This window comes from Sorex fumeus, unplaced genomic scaffold (assembly GCF_029834395.1).
Source record: "Sorex fumeus unplaced genomic scaffold, SorFum_2.1 ptg000046l, whole genome shotgun sequence".
Lineage (NCBI taxonomy): Eukaryota > Metazoa > Chordata > Mammalia > Eulipotyphla > Soricidae > Sorex > Sorex fumeus.
In genome coordinates this window covers 12,206,528-12,233,918 of record NW_026606103.1, presented here as the reverse complement: position 1 = coordinate 12,233,918, position 27,391 = coordinate 12,206,528, and the positions used below count along the sequence as shown (strand labels likewise).

At 43.6% G+C, this 27,391-nt stretch overlaps 1 protein-coding gene across 1 annotated transcript; it reads left to right on the top strand.

Moving 5' to 3' along the window:
- Nucleotides 1-22,615: 22,615 nt before the first annotated feature.
- LOC130031234 (NUT family member 2G-like) lies at nucleotides 22,616-27,114 on the top strand (the record flags this gene model as incomplete). The annotated part of the gene is made up of 6 exons (XM_056122496.1): nucleotides 22,616-22,639; nucleotides 24,602-24,819; nucleotides 25,276-25,404; nucleotides 25,777-25,909; nucleotides 26,385-26,612; nucleotides 27,013-27,114. Coding segments are annotated over exons 1-6 (834 nt in total), but the record flags the coding sequence as incomplete, so codon positions are not given.
- Nucleotides 27,115-27,391: the final 277 nt, after the last annotated feature.

The following is a 27,391-nucleotide window of genomic DNA, read 5'->3' as shown; positions in this document are numbered from 1 at the left end:
ATAAATAAGATAGAAAAACCACTAGCTACACTCACAAAGAAACAGAGAGAGAACCCTAATAAATCGAATCAGAAATAAGAATGGGGATATCACAACAGAAACCAAAGAAATTCAAAAGATCATCAGAGACTACTTTGAAAGTCTGTATGCCACGAAACAAGAGATCCTAGAAGAAATGGATAAATTCCTGGATTCCTATTATCCCCCAAGACTGAATCAAGAAGATACAGTGTACCAGAATAGACCTACTCACATAAGGAAATAGGAAACTGTAATCAAAAGTCTTCCCAAAAACAAAAGCCCAGGTCCAGATGGATTCACTAGCCAATTTTTCCAAACATTTAAAGAGGACCTATTGTAGATTCTTCTCAAGATTTTCCAGGAAATTGAAAAAACAGAAACTCTCCCAAACAGTTTCTATGAAGCCCATATCTCTGTAATACCAAAAGGAAACAAAGACACCACAAGAAAAAGAAAACTCAGGCCGATATTCCTGATGAACACGGATACAAAGATACTCAACAAAATAGTAGCAAATAGCATTCAACAACTCATCAAAAAGATCATACACCATGACCAAGTGGGATTCATCCCAGGGATGCAAGGATGGTTCAACGTTCGGAAATCCGTCAACATAATCCATCATATCAATAAAAGAAAAGATGAAAATCATATGATCATATCAATAGATGCAGAGAAAGCATTTGACAAGATCCAGCAACCGTTTATGACGAAACCCCTCACCGAAATGGGGATAGCGGGGACTTTCCTCAATATAGTTAAAGCCATCTACCACAAACCTACAGGAAACATCATCCTCAATGGGGAAAAACTGAGAACCTTGCCCCTAAGATCAGGGACGAGACAAAGATGCCCACTCTCTCCACTACTGTTCAATATAGTACTGGAACTACTTGCAATATCAATTAATCAAGAAAAAGATATTAAGGGCATCCAGGTAGGGAAGGAAGAAATCAAGCTCTCACTATTCACAGCTGATATGATACTATACTTAGAGAATCCTAACACCTCTACCAAGAAACTCCTTGAAACAATAGACTTGTATAGTAAAGTTGTAGGCTATAAAATCAATACAAAACATTTTATGCTTTCCTATACGCAAATAGTGAAAGAGAAGAAAGTGACATAAAGAAAACAATCCCATTCACAATTGTACCCCAGAAAATCAAGTACCTAGGAATCAGGTTAACTAGGGAAGTAAAGGACCTGTACAAAGAAAACTACAAAATGCTTCTTCAGGAAATAAAAGAGGGCATGAGGAAATGGAAAAATATCCCCTGCTCCTCTTTACAATAGCCAGAAACTGGAGGAAACCTGAGTGCCCAAGAACAGATGACTGGTTAAAGAAACTTTGGTACATCTACACAATGGAGTACTATGTAGCTGATAGAAAAGATGAAGTGAGGAAATTTACATACGTGGTACAACATGGAAAGTATCATGCTAAGCGAAATGAGTCAGAAAAACAGGGATAGACATAGAAAGATTGCATTCATCTGGGGGATATAAAGTAACAAAATATGAGATTAATACCCATGAATAGCTGAGATCAGCACCAGGAGGATTACTCCATAGCTTAGAGGCCAGCCAGGTATTCTAGGGCAAAGGGCAGTTCAGATAGAGAAGGGAGCACTAAATAAAGGGTGTTTGGAGGATCCTCCCAGGAGGGGAGATGCATGTTGAAAGTAGACTATGGACTGAACATGTTTACCACTCAATGCCTTTTCTGCAGACCACAACACCCAAAAGGAGAGAGAACAAAAGGGAATGCCCTGCCACAGAGGCAGTGTGGGATGGCGGGGATGGGGGTGGGAGGGATGTTATCCATGGTGGTGGAAAATGGGCACTGGTGGAGGGATGTGTATTTGATCATTGTGTAATCGAAACCCAAGCACAAAAGTTTGTAAATCTACAACTGTACTTCATGGCGTTTCACTAATAAAAATTTTTAAAAAATCCCCTGCTCATGGATGGGGAGAATTAACACTGTCAAAATGGCAATACTTACCAAAGGACTGTAAAAATTCAATGCGATCCCTATAAGGATATCCATGACATTCTTCAAAAAAATGGAGGAAACAATCCTGATATTTATATGGAACAATAAGGCCCCACGAATAGCTAAAGCATTTCTTGGGAAAAAGAAAATGGGAGGAATAGAAATCCCTAACTTCAAACTCTACTACAAAGCAGTAATAATTAAGACAGCATGGTACTGGAACAAAGGCAGAGCTGTAGACCAATGGAACAAAGTTGAATAGACTGAAATCTTCCCATGTGTAAACAGACAAAAAATAAAAAAGGCCAGCGGTCAGACCTTTTCCCCACTCATGGGAGGTCGATGGCCATGGTCAGGGGAAGGAAGGAAAGGAGGGCCAGGCTGGTTGGTCTTAGCAGAGGTTTATTACATGGAAGAGATGTATGTCATGGAGGACCCAGGATCTCTCAAGCATGTGTGCCTTAGTTCTCTCAGCATCTGTCCTCAGCTCCATCTTCCCAGGTTCTCTGATGCAGTGTCCCCCAGAGAGCCCTGAAATCTCCCTTATATAGATCATAGTACCTCTAAAGGGCACAATATAGTGATGTCATCAAAAGGAGTTACAGAAAGAACATTGAGGTAGCAAAATATACATTGTTTCTTTACATATGCAGGCCAGTAAACCTGGCCTCACCTTTTACAAGCTACAAGCACTGGGATTAGCACGTCAAAGAGGAGTCTGCTAGAGCTTAGAATCTACATCTCCAAAATCAGCCAGCCTGGAGCCAGGCATCTACATCCCAAAGATCAGGCCTAGCTTAGCACCTGGGATCTGCATACCTAAGGCCAGCTAGGTTCCTGTGAGATAAGAGAAACTGCCTCAATATACTGAAATCATGTACTGAAGGCAGTTTGAAGGGGAGAAAGTTCAGTCTCATCCAAAGCTAGTCAGAACACAAAGGAAAGCTGCTTCTAGGGCAGATTCTCATTTAGCAGATCAACTCCCCTAGAACAGATTTCCCTGGATGTGTTTCTCCTCTCCTTGTCCGACCAACATATAAGCATACATGATATAAATCATTTTGTATGGACACAGGAAGAAATACTTTGAGCATATAGAATTGCTCTCCTAGGACCATCTCAATCTCAGACTGCAGTGCTCAGGCCAGGTAGCTATCCTATTCCTAGCAGCAGGGTCCTAGTCTCGTCGTTACTTTTGGATCATGATAGCATTTGCCTATGATCAATCTCTTATGTTATAGTTAAGAATCATGGCACCTTGGCCTGGCCCATCTCGATGCCAGGGTAGCACATAACTTACCGGCTTGCCCTTGGTTCCATCCAGTCCCACGTCGGGACCCTGCCCTTGGAGTGCTAGGAAGTGAGGGCATCTGAGGCTTAAGTTGAGAAGGCAGATGCCCAGGAGTGAATAATATTCAAGGCCAATTAACTCCTAAGTTACAAAGCATAATATTAAAGGTCTTCCTGTAACTATTCAAAAAGGACATTATATTAAAGTAAACTATTCAAAAGCCTTAAGGAGAGGAGAAAGGTAATATTAACTTACGGTACAAGTTCAGTGTCCTAGAAGGATGAGACCTTAAAAAGTGCTTGGGGGAGAGAGCATAGAAGTGATTACTGACAGACAAAGTAATGGGAGTGACTCAGGAGCACTGTGATGGGTACAACCTGATAAACCTAAGCTCCTTGTACTCCAACATTGCCCCAAGCATATTATGATCTAATTTTTAATAAAGGGACAAGGAATGTGAAGTGGAGCAGGCAAAGCCTCTTTAACAAATTGTGCTGGCAAAACTGGATGGCTACATGCAAAACAGTGGGCTCAGAACTCTACCTAACGCCATGCACAAAAATAAGCTCAAAATGGATTAATGACCTCAACATCAGACCGGAATCAATAAAGTTCATTGAAGACAAAGTTGGCAAAACCCTCCATTATATGGAAGCTAATGGTATTTTCAAAGATGTCACACCACTGGCCAAGCAAGTGAAAACAGAGATAGACAAATGGGACTATATTAAACTAAGAAGCTTCTGCACCTCAAAAAAAAAAAACAGTGACCAAAATACAAAGACAGCCTACAGAATGGGAAAGGATATTTGCCAAATACACATCCTTCAAGGGTTTGATATCAAGAATATACAAGGTACTGATTGAACAACACGAGAAAAAAACACCCAACCCCATCAAAAAATGGGGCGAGGAAATGAACAGAAACTTTCTCAAACAAGAAATCTGAATGGCTAAAAGGCACATGAGAAAATGCTCTACATCATTAATCATCAGGGAGATGCAGATCAAAACCACAATGAGATATCATTTCACACCACAGAGATTGGCCCACATCCAAAAGCAACTGATGTTGGCTCAGATGCGGCTAGAAAGGGACCGTCCTTCATTGTTGGTGAGAATGCTGAATGGTTCATCCCTTTTGGAAAACTGTATGGACGATTCTCCAAAAATTAGATTGAGCTCCCATTTGACCCAGCAATACCATTCCTGGGCATATATCCCAGAGAGGACAAAAGTATAGTTGAAGTGATGTCTGCACTTGTTTGTTCATTCCAGCCACTGTTTACAATACTAGAATCTGGAAAAAACCTGAGTGCTGGAGAATATGACTGGTTAAAGAAACTTTGGTACATCTACATATGGGAGTACTATGTAGCTGTTAGAAAAGATGAAGTCATGAAATTTACAGGAGACTAAAACACAAGAATAGCCGAGATTGGTACCAGGAGGTTCACTCCATGGCTTGGAGGCCAGCCGCACATGCTAGAGGAAAAGGCAGCTCAGATATAGAAGGGAGCACCAAGTAAAGGGTGTTGGGAGGATCCTCCCAGGATGGGAGATGCATGCTGAAAAGAGATTATAGACCCAATATGATTTCCACTCAATGCCTCTTTTGTTGCAAACCACAGCACCCAAAGGAGAGATAGAACAAAAGGGAATGCCCGGCCAGAGGCTGGGTGGGATGGGGGGATGGTGGGTGGGAGGAATACTGGGATCAGTGATGGTGGAAAATGAGCACTGGTAGAGGGATGGGTACTCGAACATTGTATAACTGAAACCCAAGTACAAAAGTTTGTAAGTCTACAACTGTACCTCATGGTGTTTCACTAACAAATTTTTAAAAACTTAAATAAAAAATCTACTCCAGTCTTACCTTCCCAAGAAAAATACCAAATGCGCTGAACAAACACGATGACCTCAGTACATGTATTGCAAACCATAGTGCACAAAAGGAGAGGGAGAGAGAGAAGAAAAGTGTCTGCCATAGAGGGAGGCTGGAGGGCTGGAGGAGGTATATAGTGGCAGATTGTGGGAGGAAAACAGGGCATATTGGTGGTGGAAATGTATAATGGTAGAGGGATGGGTGTTATATCATTGTATGACTAAATCATGAACAGTTTTGTAATGTCTGTCTCACTAATATTAAACAAAAAACTGAAAAAGAGAAATGAAGAAAATGAGACATTATGGGGGGGAAATGTGTTGATATGTGTTAGAATTTTCTATGTATGAAACATTGCTGTTGTAAAATATTGTAAAATTATCAAACAGTGGCTAAAATAAAATTTAACACTAAATATTTTAAAAAATTTTAATATTGAATTTGCTGTCTAAAATAATTGGTCATTTTACAATATGCCAATTTAACTATACCTAATATTATTCCTTGTATTGAATTCCTCTGTACCTAGTTCAATTTTTTTAGGTGGGTGGTGTTGGGTTCACTCCCACCTTGCTTAGGTGGTGCTCCTAGCTCTGTGCTTGGGAGCACTCTCCAGGGAGCATATGTGGTGCCTGGGAATCAACTGCAGCTGGTGACATGCCAGGGAAATGTCTAAACCCTTGTGTGACATTCCAGCCTGCCTTCGGGGATTTGAAACACAGTGTTTGCTTTTTCCACGTCCAAGTGCAGAGCTGTTCAGTCTTTATGGTGCTGGGGACCACCAGGCCACCCAGAGAGTGCTCTAGTGCTCTTGGGGCCTCCAGCATCTCACCTTGACGTGGCCAGGGGACTCTTAAGTGTATTTGGCTCCCAGTGTTGAGGGAGGGGCGATGTAGTGCCCACATCAAAGTCAGGTTCAGCACTTGCGAAATATGCACCACTGACCAATGAGCTAGCATTGATTAAGAACCTAAGAAATAAGGGTCGTGCTAATCCAGTCAAAGCCTATTGAAAATTAGGGTACCAAATAAATAAGGCCTCTAATAAAGCATTTTGTGTCCAGTCCCAATCCTCAGGAACAGTGGCCACCAGCTCTGTGCTACCTGCAGGGCTAATGAAACAGCCAAAGTCAGTGTCAGCTCACTGCACAGAGATAACAGACTTCGACCTCTGGTCAACACTGGCCAGATAGTTCCCAGGATGTGACTGGGATAGTGCTAGATCTTTTTGGTCACCTGGAAATCCTCACGAGTAGCTTTCTCAACCTGAGTGGTGAGTCTGCTGGTTTCCTTGAAATAAACCTACTAAGACACACTCACACACTTGGTGAATGCAAACTCTAAATATGACAAAAAGGGAAATGACTGACACATTGTTTTCTCTTCTCCTCTGCTAGTAATTCACAAAATAATCCACAAAGTAATGGGTTACATTTACTTCTGATAAATAGTGCCACTTATTTGCATCAACACATTAAGAAATACACAAATTCCTTTCATCTAAAACTTAGTTTCTTTGGATTCAGCGTAAAAGTTTAGAGCAGGGAGATTTTTTCTGGGGACATCCCGTCATATTCCCATACTAGAGACCTTCAGGACAGTTTCGTTTAACCTTTTCCTGATCCTTAAAGTCTTGTCACTTGTTTCCTTTGGGTCAGAATCTGTTCCATGATTGTTCTCTGGACAAATTATATTACTTCGGCATTCAAGTGTTCAGAAACAAGAGTTCTCATGACAGACAACAAAGCAGTAGTAGACAGAGAATCAATTCAATAGTAGCGAAGAGAATCAACTATAAGTTATCTGGGAATAAAAATAACTGAGTCACTTGGGAAGAAAAATATTTCCACTTTCATCAGCCACTGCCAGATCGAATGGCTGCTTCTCCCGAAAAGGAGCATTACTTGAGACCCCCATAACCATGCCACTGGACTCCGCACCAGGCCGTTTCACACGGAGAACTTCAGAGGGGGGCAGTTGAGAGCCCTCCCCGCCCCAAGAGACCCAGCTCTGACAGCCAAAATCTGCACAACCCTACCACCCTACCGCCACGACACTGTGGGGTCATTCCCCACATGCTCAAGCGGAGTCTCACACATGAGTGAACATATTCCTGGAAACAGCATAAAACACCCCCTGCCCAGTCTCCATAATTACCACACCACATTTGATGGGGCTCAGATAGTAGCAACAAATCATCGAGGGAAATATATATATGCATATATATATTTCTTCACAGTTCCCTATATGAAAATGTTTGTAAGCATTTTCAACAGTACTACGTAACAGACAATATGAAATATATTATTTCTGTTGTGTTTGGGACAGGGATTGGGGCATGGAATGGAAATATCCTTAATTTGGTGGTGGTAAGATGTAATGGTGGTGGGATGGGTGTTTGAATATTCACGATCACGATCATACTGTTGTTCATAGATTGCCTCGAGCAGGCACCAGTAACTTCTCCTTTGTGTAGCCCTGAGATTCGAAAAAGTGCCACATTCAAGGATTTTTCAGGTTTAGGGGAAAGAGACCCATTATTGTTACTGGTATTTGGCATATTGTGTATGCCACGGGGAGTTTGCCAGTTTGAATATTTAATGTAATCAAATATTGGGAACTAAGTTCTAAAATAAAAAAAAAACTCCACTTTCTTACCGAACTCATTTAGCGAGGGCTAAATTATGTACCATTGTATTTCTAACATAAAAAGCTCTGCTTTATTGTTTAAATTTTTTATCTATTTAAACTGTTTTATCAAGTATAAAATTACAAGTACCCTAAGAATTATCTTTGCAGATATTTGTAAGAATCTCTCTTGGCTCTGTAAAAGTACTTGCTGTTGCTAAGGTTTCTTGTGCTCTACACTACATAGATGTTCTACACTAGAACTTTGTAGAAAAAAATTTATTTCTTGTTTGTGAGTAGGCCATCTCATGTCGAAGACAGGGTAGCAGAATGCTTGCCACAGGACAATGTTGTGTCCCGTTCTACTCATGCAGTGCAACTCCTTCCACATGAGCACATGCAATGGTGTTATGAAATAACATGAAAACCTGGTCACAAGTTCTCTCATGTATTTACCATATATTTGCAACATAGTTCTAATAGTAAAATAGTAAAGGTATTTAAAAACCTGGTTTAAAAACCACCTTTTCTCAAATTTTCACACATGGACAGACAAGACAACATTGTGGTAAAGCAAAAGAGACAAAACCAAGTTTCCAATGTGACAAAGCTTAAATCTGAAACACAGGTACAATAAATTTTGCAAAGGATCAACGATTTTACTTACAATTAAATATCTTATGATACAGAGAAAACTAGGCAGAAAGTCTGCTCTGAACTGCAAATTAACTGGGATACACTCTCCAGCCTTCAAAGTTTAATTTCTAGGAAGACAAATATTAAAGGGTTTAATAAATCATTCACTTAGATGATTATAAACAAGTAAGTCTTTGGGGCCAGAGCTATAGTACAGCAGCAGGACATTTGCCTTGCATGTGGGTGCCCCAGGTTGAATCTTTGGCACCCCACGTGGTCCTCTGAGCAATGCCAGCAGTAATTCCTGAGTGTAGAGTCAGGAGTAACCCTGATCAATGCCAGGTGATCCAAAAAGCTCGGAAAAACAAAACCAAAATCACATTTAAAAAAACCACAAAAGAAAACAAAATAAAAAACTAAGACTAGTTTGGGACATGGTAACAAAGCTGACACATAATAAAATCTTCTTCATATATTGCACTTTCAGGTACTTTGCAAAATAATTAGCAATATCATCTTTAACACTGATTACAATATGTTCCCACAGTTCTTGCTCAATTATTTTTAAAAATTTTTATATTTATAAAGTTGTTCACAATACTTTATTACATACACTCACTATTTCAACACCAATCCCACCACAATTATACCTTCCCAGCATCATTATTTCGAATTTTCCTACCCATACCCAAGCCTGCCCCAAAGGCAGAGGCTAAATAATTGATTTTGTATTGCTTATTATAAATAATAGACTTAAAATGATCCAAAAAGATTTCCTTAGAGGAAAGTGTGTGAAAATTGTGTATCTCACCAGCAGCCATTAAGCCCCTGTATAGGAAATCACTAACATGTTGTTACAGGTTGAGCCTTGTATATATATATATATATATATACAGATCAGTTGCCTTCTACCTTACATCCCATCAAATGTAAATCTCTGACATCTTTATTTATTGTGACGATAACTGATGCTACTTGGCTCAGTGTTTGGGTAACTCCCAGCAGTGGTTGTGGAATCATGTGTTGCAAAGGACAGAACTGAGGGTTCACATATGTAAAACATGCACAACAGTCCTCTGAGCCATCTCCCTGATGTTCCTTCTTTATATTTATGGGAGGTGACTTGCACTAAATTTTGAGAATGGGGCGAGGTTTAGGTAGGCTTTCCAGTTTAGTGGGTATTTTGAGTATTAGAAATGATGCTTTCTGAAATGCTCTCATTCTTTTTCTTCATATAGTTTGTTGTGGGCCTTCTCTTTGTCTTTATTTCCCCCATGCTATTCAATTTTTTTTTTATCCCTAGCACTTTTACTTTGCATGTGGGCCCTGGTCTGGGAAGGGATCTTTGGTAGGTCACTTTTGACTCTTCATGAGCTAGACTAGACCAACTCTTTCGAGTCTTTCTAATCCTGCCTATTTCTTATGTCATCATGAGATGGGTACACTTGTTCCAGTGCCAATAACTATTCTCTAATTTGCTGGTTGTATTTTTCATTAAAGTTTCTTTTTTGAAAAGGGTGGCAGACCCTATCAGATGCAGCCTTTTATTCTCTTCTGGATTCTCCTTTATTGAGACCTCTATTTACATGCAGGTTTTGTGGCCATTGGTGATTTGCTAGTATTCATTTGTAGTTTGTTTTCCTTTTGTTATGAACGTTGCCCCAGTTTCCTTATTTCTCTAGTTCCTTTAGATAGAATAAATGCTTTAATTTAAATGCACAAGGAAATTAATCTACAAAAGGCAAAATAACTTTGTGAAAGATATAGGTAGGGCTGGTGATAACCAGTTTCTTTATGGGGACTGTCCCTGGCATTGCCCAGGTACCTAGTGGTACTCAAGCCCTGTGCTGGAGACACCTGTTGGCCCTGCAGTGTGTGGTGTCAGGAGGTGTTGGAATGAGCCTAGACCCACCACGTGCAAGGCAAGTTCTCTACTACTAGATCCATTTCTCCAACGCAAGAACTCATTTTTGTATTTAACCTGTTAGTCAATATTTTTTTGACAGTGGTTGGGGTGGTATTTGGGTTTGGGGATCATATCCAGTATTGATTAAGGCTTTCTACTATGAATTTTAAATTAAATCACCATGAGATACACAGTTATAAAGCGGTTCATGATCCAATTTCAGTCATACAATGTTCTGAACCCCATCCCTCCACCAGTGCACATTTCCACCACCAGTGTCCCCCAGTTTCTTCCCGCCACCCGCAACTACCAGCCTACCTCTATTGTAGACAGTTTTACTCTCTCTCTCTCTCTCTCTCTCTCTCTCTCTCACACACACACACACACACACATTGTGGTTTGCAATATAAATATTGAGAGGTTATCGAATTTGTTCCTTTTCCTACTTTTAGCACTCAGTTCTTATCTGAGTAATCATTTAAAACTATTGCTGTCATAGTGGATCCTTCTCTATCCCAACTCTAGGTACTTTCCTCAAGGGATCACTCCTAGCAGTGTGCACAATGTTGTGCTTCCATATATGGTGCTAGGGATCAAACTGGGGTTGGTTGTGTTCAAGGCAAGTGCCCTAACACTTCTTTTTTAAATATGTCTGGCCCCTCAACTTTTTAATTAATTATTTTTTGAGAGAAGGTGGGATTGCCAATGATAGAACTCCGTACCTCTACACTGCAAGCATGTATATCATGCATATATCCTCATGTATATCACTGAGTAACAAGTAGGCTGGTAGTACAATATGAGGACCTGAGATAATTCAGCCTTGCTTTGGGGACCGTGTGGTATCAGGGATCGAACGGGGGTTGGGCACATATAAGGCATGCACCTTAATGTCTACTGTCCCTCTGGCCCCCATCTAATCTTTTAAATAGCAATAAAATACAGCTTTACAAAATTCTAGAATATACCTATTTCTTATATAACAATTAAAAACTACAAATTAGTCAAAGGCATATCATGTTTTATTTTTTTTTCTTTTGGGGTAACACCCGGTGATGCTCAGGGATTACTCCTGGCTCATGAACTCAGGAATTACTCCTGGCAGTGCTTGGGGGACCATATGGGTTGCTGGGAATCGAACCCGGGTAGGCCATGTTCGCTGCATACAACGCAAATGCCCTACCCGCTGTGCTATTGCTCCAGGCCCAAACATTTTTAAAAAGGAAAAGAATTTCTCAGTGTTCCGTGTAGAAACCTGTCAGTTAACAAGTTTCAGAGAAATGACCAAAGCAACTTGGATGATGCCAACAGAGAGGAGGAGTCCTGTTTCTCTTGCCACTAAAAAACATACTGTCAGGGACCCCTTCTGCTTTCTTCCAGGGAAGCTATTAACCCCTTGCTTCCTGGGGAATGGAATCTTGGTAAAATAACGGTGAGTTTCTGAGGATAGGTAAGAAAGACGAGTAACTCCAAAATATTTCCTCCCAGCCATCTAAGAGAGAAAATTTGCTCACTCCTTCACATGCAGAGTAATACGAAAAGAAAGTCTCAGCTCACCAGATGAAGAGGGGTAACAGGAAAGAGAAAAAGATGGTAAGCAGGAAAATGAATACCAGATCCTTAGGAATTCCCCAAAAGAAAAAGACAAACACTACACATGGGTGACTGATTAACCCTTCCCCACACTGAGTAGGTAGGTGATCAGTGTCTCCCAGGCCCCTGAGTGAGAACCATTGTGAAAGCACTGTTCAGAACAGGCAGCACTCTGTGGGCCGCTTGGGACCAGTCCTGGCACCTGAGAATCAACTCCATCCAGAAGGGAAACTCACTCCCCACATTCTGAAAAGGACTCAGAATCCAAACTCTCCCTGGGAGAGGAGCTAAGGGCTTTCTTGGAAGTCTGTCCAGGTAAGAAGGTGTTAAGGAAGGTACCTGTTGTCAGTGAATCTCATTGATCCCTTGCCCGCCTGGCCAACTTCTCCTGGAGTCTGTGGGCTGCTAAGGAAGGCTGGTACCCTTAGAGACCTTCTATTAGGATTCAGGTTTCATTTCAGCCACAAAGCCAGGAATTCCAAGTTGTCTTAGTATCATACCAGGGCCTTCAAATGTAACAGTTCGATTAATCCATCACAGCAAAACAAACTTTAGGACATTAAGCAATGAGAGTGAATATTTCATGTCAAGACTGACTGCAACCAGGCAATCTGCTGGAAGTGTAGCCAGACAGGGGCACCAAGCACTTGACATAGGAACATTCCTGAAACCTCGCATTGGGGGCAAAGAGAAAAGGAGCAAATAAATGGGGCTTCTCAATTGGTTGTGTTGTGACAATACACTAAGTTACACTGAAGCAGGAGGGGTCTTATTTGTGGTTCCTGTTGCTCGAAATCTTTGTTATGGACACATTGTTTTAGGTCCCATAGAGACATCTATGAATTGACTAATTGTTTCTGTGACCCTTGCCTACTTCTCCACCCGGGTAACAGGTGGGTTTGGGTCCTTCTGCTCCATTCTGAACCAAGACTTATTACTGATGACCTATTCTTCTCTGCTAGGTTCCTAGAATGAGCCACTCAGAGTTCCTGCCTCTGGCTGTCTCCTGGTTGCCTTTGCTTAGCTCCCGCTCACATTTCTAACTTTCCTGTCACTATAGCAATACACCATGAGAAGGTATTTCTTAATTCAAGTGGTACAGCAGAAACAGAGCAAAAGTACATTTTAACCCTTACATATCAAAGCAGCCTGAGACACCAATGGGAACAGTACATCACTGCTCAGACCACCTTAAACCCAGATTTAAACCAAAAACTCACATGAAGCACTAGTAATAATGAAAAAGTTAAGAAATTTCACCATTCTTTGGACAGAGACAGAAGCTCAGAACACTTCTCAAGTGCTTCATAAATTCTGAGACTGACTGACATGACCTAAAGCAACAAAATGCTCTTTATAACCACGGAACTACTAAAGCATCACAAGTGTCAATGAACCTACAAAAGACTGAGGGGAGAAACAATAAGTAATTGAACAGAAGAGGTAAAGAATACAATAGTAGGACTCAGCATTAGAATGGAACAAGCCAAAATTGAATCAGTGACACACATGGCAGTGGGTGGGGGGAGTATGATTCTGCCAGAAGTTCATCCTGTTCCTTCAGGGTGAGCACATCAGCAGCCTGCTGGTGTCTTCAATGCTGCTGTGCCTTTGGTTGGACCCCAACAACTTGGGGCCAAGTTTACCCGGAAAGTAAACCAACAAAAGTTACATATGTGGGAGCCACACAGAAAAACCACCGCTGGCTCAGCTATACAGACTCATGTCTTGGCCTTATTTTCAGAGACCCATAAATTTTGAAAGAGAACAAAAGCTATAGTTAAGGCCAGTGGTGCACTGTGGGAGAACAGTTGTGCATATGCCAATTTCTCTGGAAAAGATGGAAAGAAGGGCCATGATCCAGAGACACAGAAGAGTCTCGAACAGAGCAGCTCACTGCAGAGATACCTCCAGAATTCAAGCCAGACCAACTTCACTGACATGCCCTGATTTGGTGGGGACGGAAGGCAATGTCCCTCCACCTGCCCCCTAACCCCCACCTCCCTGGAGGTTGCCAACTTTCAGAACCCAGAGAGAAGTGCAGGTAAGAGGGTTCAGAGACAACAAACTCCTTGCGTCAAGGGACAGGGGATGGTAGGGTCCCTCTCTTCCCCCATCCCCATAGGACCCTAGATGTCATGCCCACAAACTGCCTCTGGCTGCTACTTAAGCTTCTTAATGGCCATGATCCAGACACACAAAAGAATCTCGAATCCAGCAGCTTGCTGCAGAGATTTTACACACCCTACTTATCTAGAATGTTAGAATTCCAAGAGCACGCTAAGGCTCTTGTGACCAGGAGATATCTTATGTGAATCACAACAAGGAATTTAAAAAGGAGCATGGGGGAGACTGTCTGCCATAGAGGCAGGGGGATGGGTGGGACGGTAGGGATACTGGGGACATTGGTGGTGGAAGATGTGCATTGGTGGAGGGATGGGTGTTTGATCATTGAATGACTGAAACTGAAACAGGGAAGCTTTGTAACTGTCTCACAGTGATTCAATATTTTTTTTAAAAAGACAGTACACATGTCCTCATCAATAATCAAGAGATAGAGGCCAGAAAGATAGCAAACCAGGTAGGGCACTTCCTTGCACATGACTGATCTGTTAGATCCCTTGTTCCCCATGTGGTCTGCTTAGCCAGCCAGGATTTTTCTCTGTATGCAGAGCCAGGATAAGCCCAGAGCACCAGTGGATGTGGCCCACAAACAAATAAAAAAGAGGTCTAGAAAAGAGAATTTTTAAATAAATAATGTAGCTATTTAACTGACAACAGAAGAGAAAAATCACTGAATTATAGAATTTCTAGAAGGGCAGTAAAGAAACAAATGCAATAGTGTAGTGGGTAAGATACTTTCTTGCATGACGCTGACTTAGATCCAATATTCAATATCACACAGAATCCTCCAAGTCCCATCAGGAGTGATCTCTGTGTACAGAGCCAGGAGTAAGCCCTGAGCACTGCTAGTGTAGACCCCAAACAAAAATGAAAATGAAAAACAAATCAGTAAATAACCTCCCGAAGCAAAACTACAGATCCAAAATGGATTCACTAACACACAGCCAAGCCAAATTAGATCCTCAGCACCCACATGTTTTCCCAAGCCCCCTGGGTGTCACTCACAATCACTGAGCCAGCAGTAAGAGCTGAGCTCCTCTGGGAGTGATGCAAAAAAAAAAACAATAACGTATAAATCAAGCTAATATTCACAACAAATGTAAAAAACTACATGAGTTTTATCAGTCATTTTACAAAGGAAAAGGAAAGGAACCCCAGAAATGGCAAAATACTACATGTTTATGGGCATGAAAAATTAACATTGCCCAAATGATAATACCCAAATTATACATATTTAATGCAGTTGTTCAAGATTCTGATGACATTCATCAACAATTTAGAAAAAATTTAGTGAAATTAATACAGAATCATAAAACTCCCTGAGAACTAAAAGCAATTTTAAGAAAAAAGGAGGGAAGTATTGCATTTCCTGGCTTACTATTGTACTATAGTAAATTTTCTTGTTATAGGATGTATGGTTGTCAGTGAGACCCCAGAAATACCCAAAAGGGCCATGGGTGAAAACTAGTTAACTGGAGGTGGTGGTGGTGGTGGGGATAGGCTAAGACTATAGGGTTAACCAGTAAGATAGGAAGATATTGGAAGAATCAAGATTGGAAGGGGGCACATTAAAGATAAAGTCAGAAGCAACGTTGCACAATATAGTAATCAAAATTATGATCTATTGAAAAAAAAGCAAACTCTCAGGGCCATGGGGTAGAATTGACAACACACAGATATAACGCACATATTTATTGAAAAATCTATGACAAAGTTGCTAGGTACATAAAGTGTGGCAGGCAAGTCCTCTTCAACTAACATGTGGGGAAAACTGGAAAATAAAATGTAAAAAAAGAGAAGGAAATACGTATCTCATATCCACCCAAAGTTAATACAAAGTGGATTATAGACTTTGATATTGGACCATAATCCATACAATACATTTTTGAAAGCATATACAGACCTGTCTAGGAAAGGAACCTCATAGGTGTGTGCAATGGTTTGATTTCACTGGTAAAAGAAATAAAAATACAAAGGGGATTAAAACAAATGTACAAGTGAGTACAGAACAAATGAAACTTGAGATAAAATGTTAAAACTGCCCTACTGCATGGGAGAAAATATTTTCAAACATATAACAAATAAAGGACCAATATCAAGATGTATAAAGCATGCAAAAGCTCAACACAACCCAAATCATCACATCAAATAGGAGAGAAGTGAGACCCATCCACAAAGAGGACATACAAATGATCAATAAGTGTATGAAAACATGTTCAGTATCAACTATTACGAGGACATTGCAAATCAAAACAATGAGATATTATCACCCACCAGTGAAAATGGCATATGTCACAAAGAGTAGAAACAACTACTGTTGGCAAGAATGTAAAAAAGGAAACCTCACTGGGAAACTGAACTTGTTCAACTTCTAGGGAAAACACTTCAGAGATTTCACCAAACAATAAAAATATAATTTCCATATGTTTCAGAGATTTCACTTGTTGGCATTGCCCCACTAAAAACAGAAAATATTAATTTGAAAAAATATATGAATACCTGTGTTCATCGAAGCCTAATTAGAATAGCCAGGAAATGGAGGCAACCCAAACATCAATGATGGATGAATAAAGAAGTTAGGACACACGTGCACACATGCAGATGTACACAATGGAATTTTACTAAGCTATTACAAAATAATGAAATCTCTGACTGGAGCTGGAATAAGTCAGAGGGATTAAGACAAAAGCCTTAATTTCAATAAGTAAGTTAGTTGAAATAAGTAAGAGAGATTAAGACAAAACTCACACAATCTCTCTCGTGTGTGATATTGGGAGTCAGAAAACAAGGAAAGAGAGAGTGTCAAATATGGCAACCCCTTAACCTTGAATTCCAAACCTGAGATTACCATACACTTGGGCGAGGAGTGGGATAAAACAAGACGTGAAGCTGGAAGTAGCACATGGATAGTGGTGGAAAGTCTTGTGCATTTTGGTGGGATGAACTGCAATAACTGTAATAATAAATACTGTTCCCCCAACAAAGCAGTGGTTAGAACTGTTGCTTATTAATTCTAAGTTAACAGGGAAGGCACACATGACCTGCAAAGATTAACCTTAGACCTGTCGCTCATCATCCTCATTTAGGAGGACTTGAAATGCTACCGACTGAAGTAGTGATGGTTTGCAATGAGAAAAATTCTCTCTTGCTTTCACATGACTCAAACTATGCACCCAGTTTTATTATTTTAACCATCTTAGACATCCATAAAGCCCTTTGGTGTTCAACCCACTTGGGAGCTAGATGGCAGTGGGTGCTGGTCTCCTGGTGTATTTAGGGCTCATTCAAGCCCGGAATGGGTGGAAGGGAACACAACAATCTATCTGGGGTCTCCACCTATAGAGTCGGAGTGCAAAAAACCCAGAGCACAACCAACACAGCAGAGTCAGAGAATCAGAAGTCAAATTTAAAGCAATGAAGGAAAAATATACATGCATACTTATTTACTATACATATATAAAGCAATCAATGCATCACAATCTTCCTAAGTGCACATGGGATATTTGCTAGGACTGATCATTTGTTAGACCACAAAAAATTTCTTAGGAATTTCAAGAAGATCTAAAACATGCCAAGTAACGAATGTGAACACAATTGCAAGAAAGTAAAAATTAATCATAAAGAAAAATTAGAACTACATATATGCAGGAAAATAAAAAAAAAACTCTGAACAGCCAATGGTAGGAGAATGAAAGTTAAGTGGAAATTAGAGGGGGAAAAATGAGACAAATAAAAAAGGAAACACATCTTTCTAAAACACGTGACATGCTGCAGAGTTAAGAGAAATTTCACAGCACTGAAGGTCTACATCAAGGCCTGGCAGTCAAAACTCTCCAGAATTCAACCGTTGCCATGGTCACGGCTGCTCTTCACATGTTCAGGCAGAGCCTACCCATGACTGACCCTATTCCTCGACCCTGCGCCTGCATTTCATACCTGACACAACCCATCTTCCAAGAGTGACACACCACATTTGATGAAGGCAACCAATTCTCTAGGGAAATATATCTTTACATATATATATATATATATATATATATATATATGTATATCACTGTTACTGTCCTCCCATTGTTCATGGATTTGCTTGAGCAGCCCAGTAACGTCTCCATTTTGTGACTTGTTGTTACTTTCTTTGACATATCGAATAAATCACGGGTAGCTTGCCAGGCTTTGCCTTGCAGGCGAGATACTCTCAGTAGCTTGCAGGGTCTTTGAGAGGGACGAAAGAATTGAACTCAGGTTGGCCGCATGCAAGGCAAACACCCTAGGGCTGTGCTATTGCTCCAGTCCAATATCTATGCACAAAGGACTGAACCTTTAACAACATGCTCATAATCTCTTATAGAAGGGTTTAGTGGTTAAAGCGTGAAATACAACAATCTTCACACACTTTTCTCTTAAGAAACATTTTGGAGCATTTTTAGCATTTTATTAGTAACAAATAATGCAAAATAAATTATTTTCATTCTGCTATGGGGTAGGGGTTGGGGTTTGGGATGAAAACATCCGAAATATGGTAGTGGGAATGTGTAATGGTGTTGGGATTGGTGATCAAATATAAAATATAATCAAATATTGTGAACTACTATATAAAAATAAAATTAAAACTAAGAAATAAGAAAATTCTCAAATGAAAGGAAAACTTAGCCAATTCAGCACTTAGTTCTGGAAGAATACACAAAATTGACAAGAAAAAAATATCCAAAGATGAATAGCCTAAGTTGGAGTGTGGGCAGGATATTCTCAGTAGATTACCGGACTCTCTGAATTATATAAATATAATACATATTTGTATAATATATAAATGTAATATATGTAATATTTATATATTTACTTGTGGGCTGGAGCGATAGCACAGCGGTAGGGTATTTGCCTTGCAGGCAGCCAACATGGCCGACCTGAGTTCGATTCCTCCACCCCTCTCGGAGAGCCTGGCAAGCTACCGAGAGTATCTCGCCTGCACGGCAGAGCCTGGCAAGTTACCCAGGATGTATTCAATATGCCAAACACAGTAACAACAAAGTGTCCATTGGAGACGTTACTGGGCCGGCTCGAGCAAATCGATGATCAACGGGAGGGCCTTTACTTACTTTACTTATCATTTGTTGCCTACTGTCTGAAACCCATCAAATATGGTGTGGTAATGATGGATAGGGATGTGGCCAGGAATATGTTTGCTCGTATGTGAGGCTCAGCCCAAGTGTGTGGAAAGCAGCATGGAGTGTGGCGGCAGTTGGGTAGTGGAGCAAGAATATAGGTTCCAAAAGACCTAGTGATTTCACATTTGCATGTTCCCACCAAAACCCCTTAATAGAAAAATCAAAATGATATATGCACTCCTATATTCACTGCCATGCTAAGTACAATACTCAGGAAAACCCCAAATGAACACACAAACAGAGAAAGTTGTAGTATAAACATGCACAACAGAACACTACTCAGCTACAAGAAAAGGTAAAATCTTGCAGACTCCTGCAAATTGGGTGGATGGAGGGCATCCTGACAAGCAAAAGAATTCAGAGAAAGGACAAATATTGTAGGATCTCAGCGTGCTATATAAACAAAGGAAAGTAATTAAAAACTCCTGAATGAAAAGATGTCTTGACTTTTGATTACAAAACAAAACCTCAGTCAAGGAAGAAGCAGACTGAAAGTGATCTGAGGACAATGGTGGGGAAAGGCACCCAGGTGGAGAGTTACTGATGACAACATATATGACCTTAGTTGTGCGATGCACATATAACATGCAGAAAAACACATCCCATGACCACTACACATGTGCCTAACTTTGCAAACACATCAACACTGGACCTTCACAACTCAGGTTGAAGAACACCCCTCATTCTGTTCCCTGGGAAAGAATCCATAAGAGCTTCCATGACTCGCTACTCCCAGGAGAGATTGGACACACTCAATAAGCTGCTGCCTTGTCTGCCCAGTACACCATCCTCCTTCGCTCTGGAATTTCTTAAGATTCTTTCCAATTGCTCTTTGCTCTCCCCTTTCTAAAGCAGATATTTCTCATCCTAACAAATTCTTCGTGGGATGAAGGAAACTGAATTAGTGTAACCATGATACCAGAACCACCAACACCACCACAACTACCACAGGTTCCTCATATTTAATGGGTCATCAAGCTCAGCTTGCTCTGCTGGGCCCAAAATTTCACTAGCTGCTTCCTGAAGTAAACAATTTGAAATCCCTGTCTCTGTCATCTGGCCATCCTACTGCTTTCTTGGAACTGGTAATCACCATGGTTAAACTCAAACAGATCTGCGATTGCAGCATTACACCCATGTACTTGTGAGCTGACAATGGCTGGACACCTCTACCTGGTCTCAATAAATGAAGTGTCTTGTCCTAAAATACTACAGATAATGAACACACATTTAAGAGGTTTTTAAGGTATTACAATATACAAAAACATAGTTTCACTGTCAATTTTGTAAGCTCAACTGAACCTTACATATGTCTGTCGATATTTGCTTAATTCTTGCATCTCCTGCCAACCAGGCTACCAATTGCGCAAAAATTGGATGTCAGATTATGATTGTTTCAATATTTTAAGTCAAGAAAACTGTTTCATTTATTGACGAGGGAATAGTGATGGAACCTAATTGTTGGTTTCTAAAACGCTTTGGGAAACAAAGATGAAGTTTTTCTAAGTATGTATTTTCTATGTATGTCAGAGCTTCCCATTTTCCCCATTTAGGAGTGACCTGACTTTTGTCATGTTCAAGGGCTAAAGTTATCAATAAGGAAAAACTTTGTGTTTGCTTTTGCATCCTACACAAAAGGTCCACATGTTAGTAGGGCTTTGTTTGCTCCTGCTGTTTTATTGCTGTTGTATTTTGGGATTCTTTTGTTTTGGTTTGAAGCCACACTGGCTGTGCTGAGGAATTCCTTTGCACTCAGGAATTACTCTGGCGGTACTCAGGGTACCATCTGGGATGAAGAGGATGGAAGCCAGGTTGGCATATGCAAGGCAATGGCCCTCCCCCGCTGCACATTCACTCCGACCTCAAGTAGCAGTCTGAATGGTCCCAGGAGTCCTTTACCACCCTAGGTCTCAGCGTCCAGATCCGGAACCGATCTGGCGCAGGTGTGCGGCGCTGCCACAGCCTGGAGGAGACGCTCCCCCAGACAGCTGGAAAGTGCCACATACCCCTCTGTTTAGCCTGACATAGGCATGGGTGCGACTATCCCAAAGAGGAGTCATTACACCCATAGCTTGTAGGACGTTGGCAGTTGCAGACCCCGCGAGAGATGCAGGTGCGCGTGCGTGTCCGTTACCTCTAACTGCTTAGAACTGAGCCAGGACAGCCCCAATGCGCGCGCACCTACAGGCTGCAGTGGTGCAAATGTCGGCCAGTCATGCACGAGATTGGTGGCTTTTCAGGCATAAGAAGGATTCAGTTAGAGACTGCAGAAGTTCATGCTGTGTGGATGGAGTCTCCTGAACAAGAGAGAAGCCGTTTGACCAATATAAAAAAATCAATACACATGCCAGCTGGTAGAACGTACATGTACTTTTAACCAGAGTGGAAATCAGTTATGAGTTCATAAAAATGAGATCCTTAGGGGTTTCAGTTCATAGTACATGTCTAGAAATATGTTAACAACAGAAAACCAGTTTGGTGTGGGAGAGAGCATTGTATTACAAGGCGAAGTTGAAGGGAACACCCAGCCATGCATTAAAAACACATCATTGAGCCTCTGGCAAAACTTATCTTTGAACCACTAAAGATATTCCTCGACTCAACATTATATTTAGGAGGCAAATCATCCATAAAATGTACTGCAAATGCAAAGAAGTAAGTTTGAGCTTCGTAGCTGTTTTAACATGAAACTTCATAGCTATTCCATGAGGGATAAGAGCTTCCAGTAGAAAGAAACTTTGAAAAAGCTAGTCAAACATGTTAGACAATTCTACATTACTTTCATTCCTAGGGATTGGACCCTAATGAAGGATTAGCAAAACAAACAAACAAAAAAGCAAAACCCACTGCGTTTGCTTGGGAAAACTCCTTTTAATTTTTGACCTCCATGGGTTCACAAGTCACAAATGACTGAATATTGCAAAGAAAGCGTAGACTCTGTTGAAGGAGGTCCACAGGAAGAGAGGAAGGAGAGAGATTTGAGGGGCACACAACTAGACTGGTGGATAAAGTATTGAGATACAGCGAAGACCAAGCCAACATGTGTGCTGAGAATTGGGAAACTTTGTCTAAGTGGCTGGAAGAGGCCATGTGAGCTGCTCTGCCATTGAGCAGTTTGAAGGAAAGTTCTGGTTCTGGCCGTCCAATCAGAGCCCTTCATGGAATGTTTCCCCAGCCAGGCCCACCTGGCCCTCCCCTCCCCCACTGCAGAATGTCTTGGGCCCAAGATTCTGAGGTTTGAATTCAAACTTCACCCTCACCCACTCGGATCCTGAGCGTCTGCGTGAGCAGTTCACTCGCAGATCCTGGTCCTGAGTTTTGCCGTTGTGAAGGCTGATAAACTGCAGTGACCTCTGGCCACGTCTATGGCGATGGCTTCAGGAGGAGGTAAGCCTGTGAGAGTGTCTGTGTATGTGAGAAAGTCACTGTCACCCTGAAATCCTTTGGGTTCATAGTCACCCTGACTGGGAACACCATGTTTTGAGTGGGTGAACGAGGAGAAAGACCTGGGCTCCATAGATAGCTCACCTGTACAGCAAAGGGAGCCCAGGAGAACCTGAGGGGTCTGGGAGGGCATCGTTGGAGGTGTGTCAAATTACCTGGGGGAAGGTCATTGGTATGGACAGAGGGAGGCAGCAGGCATATGGCTGCTTTATATGTGAATGTCCTGCTGGTGGATGGGGGAACAGGGCCATTTGTCATGTGTCTGGAAGGACTTTTTTGTGGTGGCACAGGAAAGACCCAGGCATGCTGAGTCCATATCTCCTGTGCTCTAGAATAAGTTTAGAAGTAATTAGACTTGGGCTGAGCTCAACCTGATGTGGACAGCTCAGCACAGATGGTCCAGCCTGAACCTTGTTGAGTGAGGCTGTCTGTGTGTAATTCTGCCATGATGAGTCCTCCCCAGAGCTGGGCTGCAAGTGACTAACTGCCACAGTCAGAGCCTGACACTTCTACAGACTTAAACTCTCTGCTGGCTGAGCCCAGCAGCTGTCTTGGGTCAGCAGGTTGGGAGACAGGTGACTTCAGCGTAGTTACGACTCAGATTCCTGAGTTACTCTGGATTGTTCTCATTTTGGTGAAGTTTGTTCTTCCATGGTCTGGCATCTCATGGTGCAGGCCCAGCAAGCATTTCAGCTCTGAGGTGAAGATTGATTGAGAATTGGATACTTCCCTCACAGACAAGGAATAAATGGATGTGTGAGTCTATGTGTGAGTTTGTGAGAATGAGGTGTGTTTCTGTGTGTGTGTGTGTGTGTGATATGTGGGGTGTTCCTGAGAAAAGTCTGTGAAGGTCTGTTCCTTGAGGAGAGTTGGAGTGTACTGAGGCAGAAAGAGCATCGTCAGAGCAGTTGGAGACATCAGGGCCTCTGTCCTGAGCATGATGCGCACAGGCTCTGGGTCGTCTCTAGTGTGAGTCTCTGTGTGAATTCCACCTGAGTAACGATGGTGGCAGACAATTTTCTTTCCTGGCACCTGGTTTGTGCCTGATGTTAATTATCCTGTATCTGTCTCTGGGATAAAGTCTTAGATTATTTAGAAGATGTTACCAATTTTCAATCTAACATGATCAGCAGCTCCAGAACTCTGGAAACATCCCCAAGTGTCTGACTGGTGAAATCTCTGGCCATTTCCACACCTGCTGCCATCCCTGATGAAACTCTCCCAGAACACAAGAACCCTAGCCTTAGGATTCCAAGAAGTATAACCCAGCTTGAGGGGAGGGATGGCCTGTGCCCGGGACTCAGGGCTGAGACAGGGCACACCACCTCATTCCTTTCAAAGGGCCTGATCTAGAGATGGTTCGGCCTGTGAGGCCTTGCTCCCCCCCCCACACCGTCTCCCTCTCACTCCCCTCCCTCCATTCCACAGTGTCTCCTGTGCTGCTCCCAGAGATGACCATGAATCTTGGGGTCTCCGGCTCTGCTTTCCGGGTCTTGCCCTTTCTCAATCCAGGGCTCCCCCAGCCACCACCCTGGGAGCCCATCCAGATGCCCCCTCTGGTGACCTCGGCCATTGCTCCTGGCAACCCTCTGGTACTGTCACCTTTCCCCATGGTGCCTGTGATGACAGGAGCTGCAAGCCATGGTCCCCGCGTTCCTGAACCTTGCAAGGTCATCATCCAGGTCAGCCCTGAGGTGGGGCTTGTGGAATCAGCCCAGAACCAGCCTGTCATCCTGACACAGGCTTCACTCAACTGGGGGGGCCCAGAAGTTCCATCTGCCGTGAATGGGCATCCTGCACCCGTCTACTTGGTGTCATCTGTGCCAGAGACCGTTATGCCGACCCCAGCTACTACTGTCACCCAGGCTGGGACAGGAGACCATCCTCCTCAGGCTCCACTGCCAGTGGCCCAGGTGGTTCCCATCATCCTCCCATCCAGTGGTGGACCACTGCCCCAGTGGGTTTGTGGGGAGAGTGGTCCCGCCAACACCCGGAACCAGGCATCACCTGAAACCTCCAGCAGCCCCAGTAGCGTCTACGAGAACTTTCGGCGCTGGCAGAAATTCAAGGCCCTGACCCGGAGGTACCTTCCTCAGACTCCGGACACTGAGGCTGTTTCCTGCTTCCTCATGTAAGTCCCTTGGGTGTCCTAGACCTAATGGGAGCTTAACAGGAAGGGACAGGGGTGACCCCCAGGGTAGGGTCCATGACAGCGTGACCTCAGGAATGTCACCCCGGGGTTTCGGCTCAAATCCCATAGTGACCAGTCATGCCCTAAAGCTTCAACTCAGTCTGCTCATCAGGGTTGGTCCCAACCTGTGGTCGGTAGGACAGACTTTCTGTTCCTAAGACCAGACACATCACAGATGCACCAGGGTTCAGACAGGCCATGACTGCTCGGCCTTGGCATCTCATGACGTATCCCCAGAGCTGAAGGATCACACCAGCATGGCCACTGAGCAGGGGTGTGGGAGGTAGAGTCAACTCTGCGCGGGGAGACCAGGCCACCATCGGGGGTCTTGGCATGGGTGTAGGGCAGCGGGGGGCTCCTGGCAGATACAGACCCTGACCGAGCCTGTCCTTGCAGCCCGGTTCTGCGCACCCTGGCCCGCCTGAAGCCCACCATGAGCCTGGAGGAAGGCCTGCGCCGGGCCCTGCGGGAATGGGAGGGCACGAGCAATTTTGACCGCATGATCTACTACGACATGGCTGCCAAGTAAGTCAGTCCTGGGCAGAGAGTGGGGGTTGGGGCTGGCTGCGGGACTGGCCTTCAGGGGCTGCTCCCAGATGGCCAAGGCGTCCTTGGCATCCCCGAGAGGCCCTTTCCCTGTGGAACCTTGTCCCTCCTGGGGCCGGGACACTTCTCCCCACCCCACTCTGGGGCTCCTGACCACAGTCTGAGGGTCACAGTCCCTTATTTTCTGTGACCCTCAAAATGCTCCTTTGGGGAATAAATGGGGGCGCTGGGGTCTGTGCCCACCCATTCTCCACCCTCCTGAGCTCTTGGCCGTGAGTGTTCCCTGTCCCTGCCTCATCCAGTGTGGTCCAGACCAGCCCAACTCAATGGGGTCTGTGCTCCCCATACCAGGTTCATGGAGTTTGAGGCTGAGGAAGAGATGGAAGCGCAGAAGCTGCAGTGGATGAACGGAGTACAGGGCCTGCCAACCCCTGCCCCACCCAGGCCTGAGCCTCAGGGGTTTCCAGGCCCACCGCTAGGCCAGCAGCCAGGTACCGACCCTGTTCCCCAGCTAATTTTCATAGGTCCAGGAAGGTGCTAGGGTTCCTGACCTGCCAGGGAGCCTTCACTCTCCCGGGGACACCCAGGCCTATGCTCAGCGGCCCTCTGTTCCTGGGTTTCTCCCTCTCCCTGAACACAGCACACTGCCTGAGGGCTTCAGACTCACCTTTGAAGTGGGTTTGGAGACCCTGGCGACACGGTTGACCCCTCCTCCCTTTGAGGGTCCCCTCATCCCTCACGCAGTTATGGGATTCTATTACACACAGATGTGGACACACACTTGACCTGACACTTCCCACAGGTATCCGTCCCCATTTCTGTGCTCAGTGCTGTGTGTCTAAGGGCAATGGACGCGGGGTCCCCTCACGTCCCACTCCCCTTCTTCCTCCTCAGCCTGTGTCCCTAAGAAATCCAGACCCCGGGCTCGGGCAGCCTGCCCCAAGATGCACAAATCACAGCGGGCCCCCAAAACCAAGGCCCCCAAGGAGATCCCCTCTGAGACCATGCAGGAGAACATGGATATCATGGACGAGCAGCTAAAGGCCCCCGATACAGTCTGCGGGGCGCCCCTTGGCCGAAGGGTAGCGGGCATGAAGGAGCAGCAGGAGGAGGCCGGGACCTGCCCTGACCCGGGGCTCCTGAGCTATGTGTACGAGCTGTGCTCCCAGGAGGCCTTTGTCACCAAGGTGGGTTTTGGGCGGTGCTGTAGGGTTTGGAGGGCGCAGGGTTGCTTTTGTCCAGGGCTTGGTAGTGACATATTTCTACTTGTGTTTGTGTGTATGTGTGCACATGTGTTTCCCTGTGTACAAACAACATTGGGCCTAGTTTGTGAATTTCTGGGTTTGGTGGATGTGTGAACATCTGTGTGTTTCCATCTGTGTACTGTGTGGGCTCTGCGCAGAAACGTGTGGATACATGTACATGTGCCTAGAGGTGGAAGAGTGTGTGTCTTTGTGTCATGTGTGTACATGACAGAGACTATGTGCAACCGTCCAAGACCCTGCACTGTGCTGAGAACGGGTGTGTTTGTATCTTAATTCCTTACTAGTCCGTATGAGAACCCTCACACCCGCTTTCCCCTCCCAGGTCGAGGCAGTCATTCACCCCAGCTTCCTGGCGCACCTGCTCTCCCCAGAATCCCAGCTGGATCTCCTGGACCTGGCTGAGGAGCTCGAGGAGGAGGAAGGACTCACCCACACACAGGTGAGGCACATAGGTCTCTGGGATCCATGCAGGACCCAGGGGAATAATGTGAGTGTTTCCTGTAAGGCAATGGGTAGCTGCCCACGGCAAACAGGAGGCATTTTGCATGTGATTGCTGGAAAAGAGTCCCTGCAGGGGACACAGGGGACAGGTCCCAGGGCACTCAGAGCAGCAGGTGGGTCATGAGTCAGGGAGGGGCGCCTAGCACTGGGGCCTAGTCACTTGGTGCCCTCCCTGCCCAGGCCATGGCCAGAGGCCACCC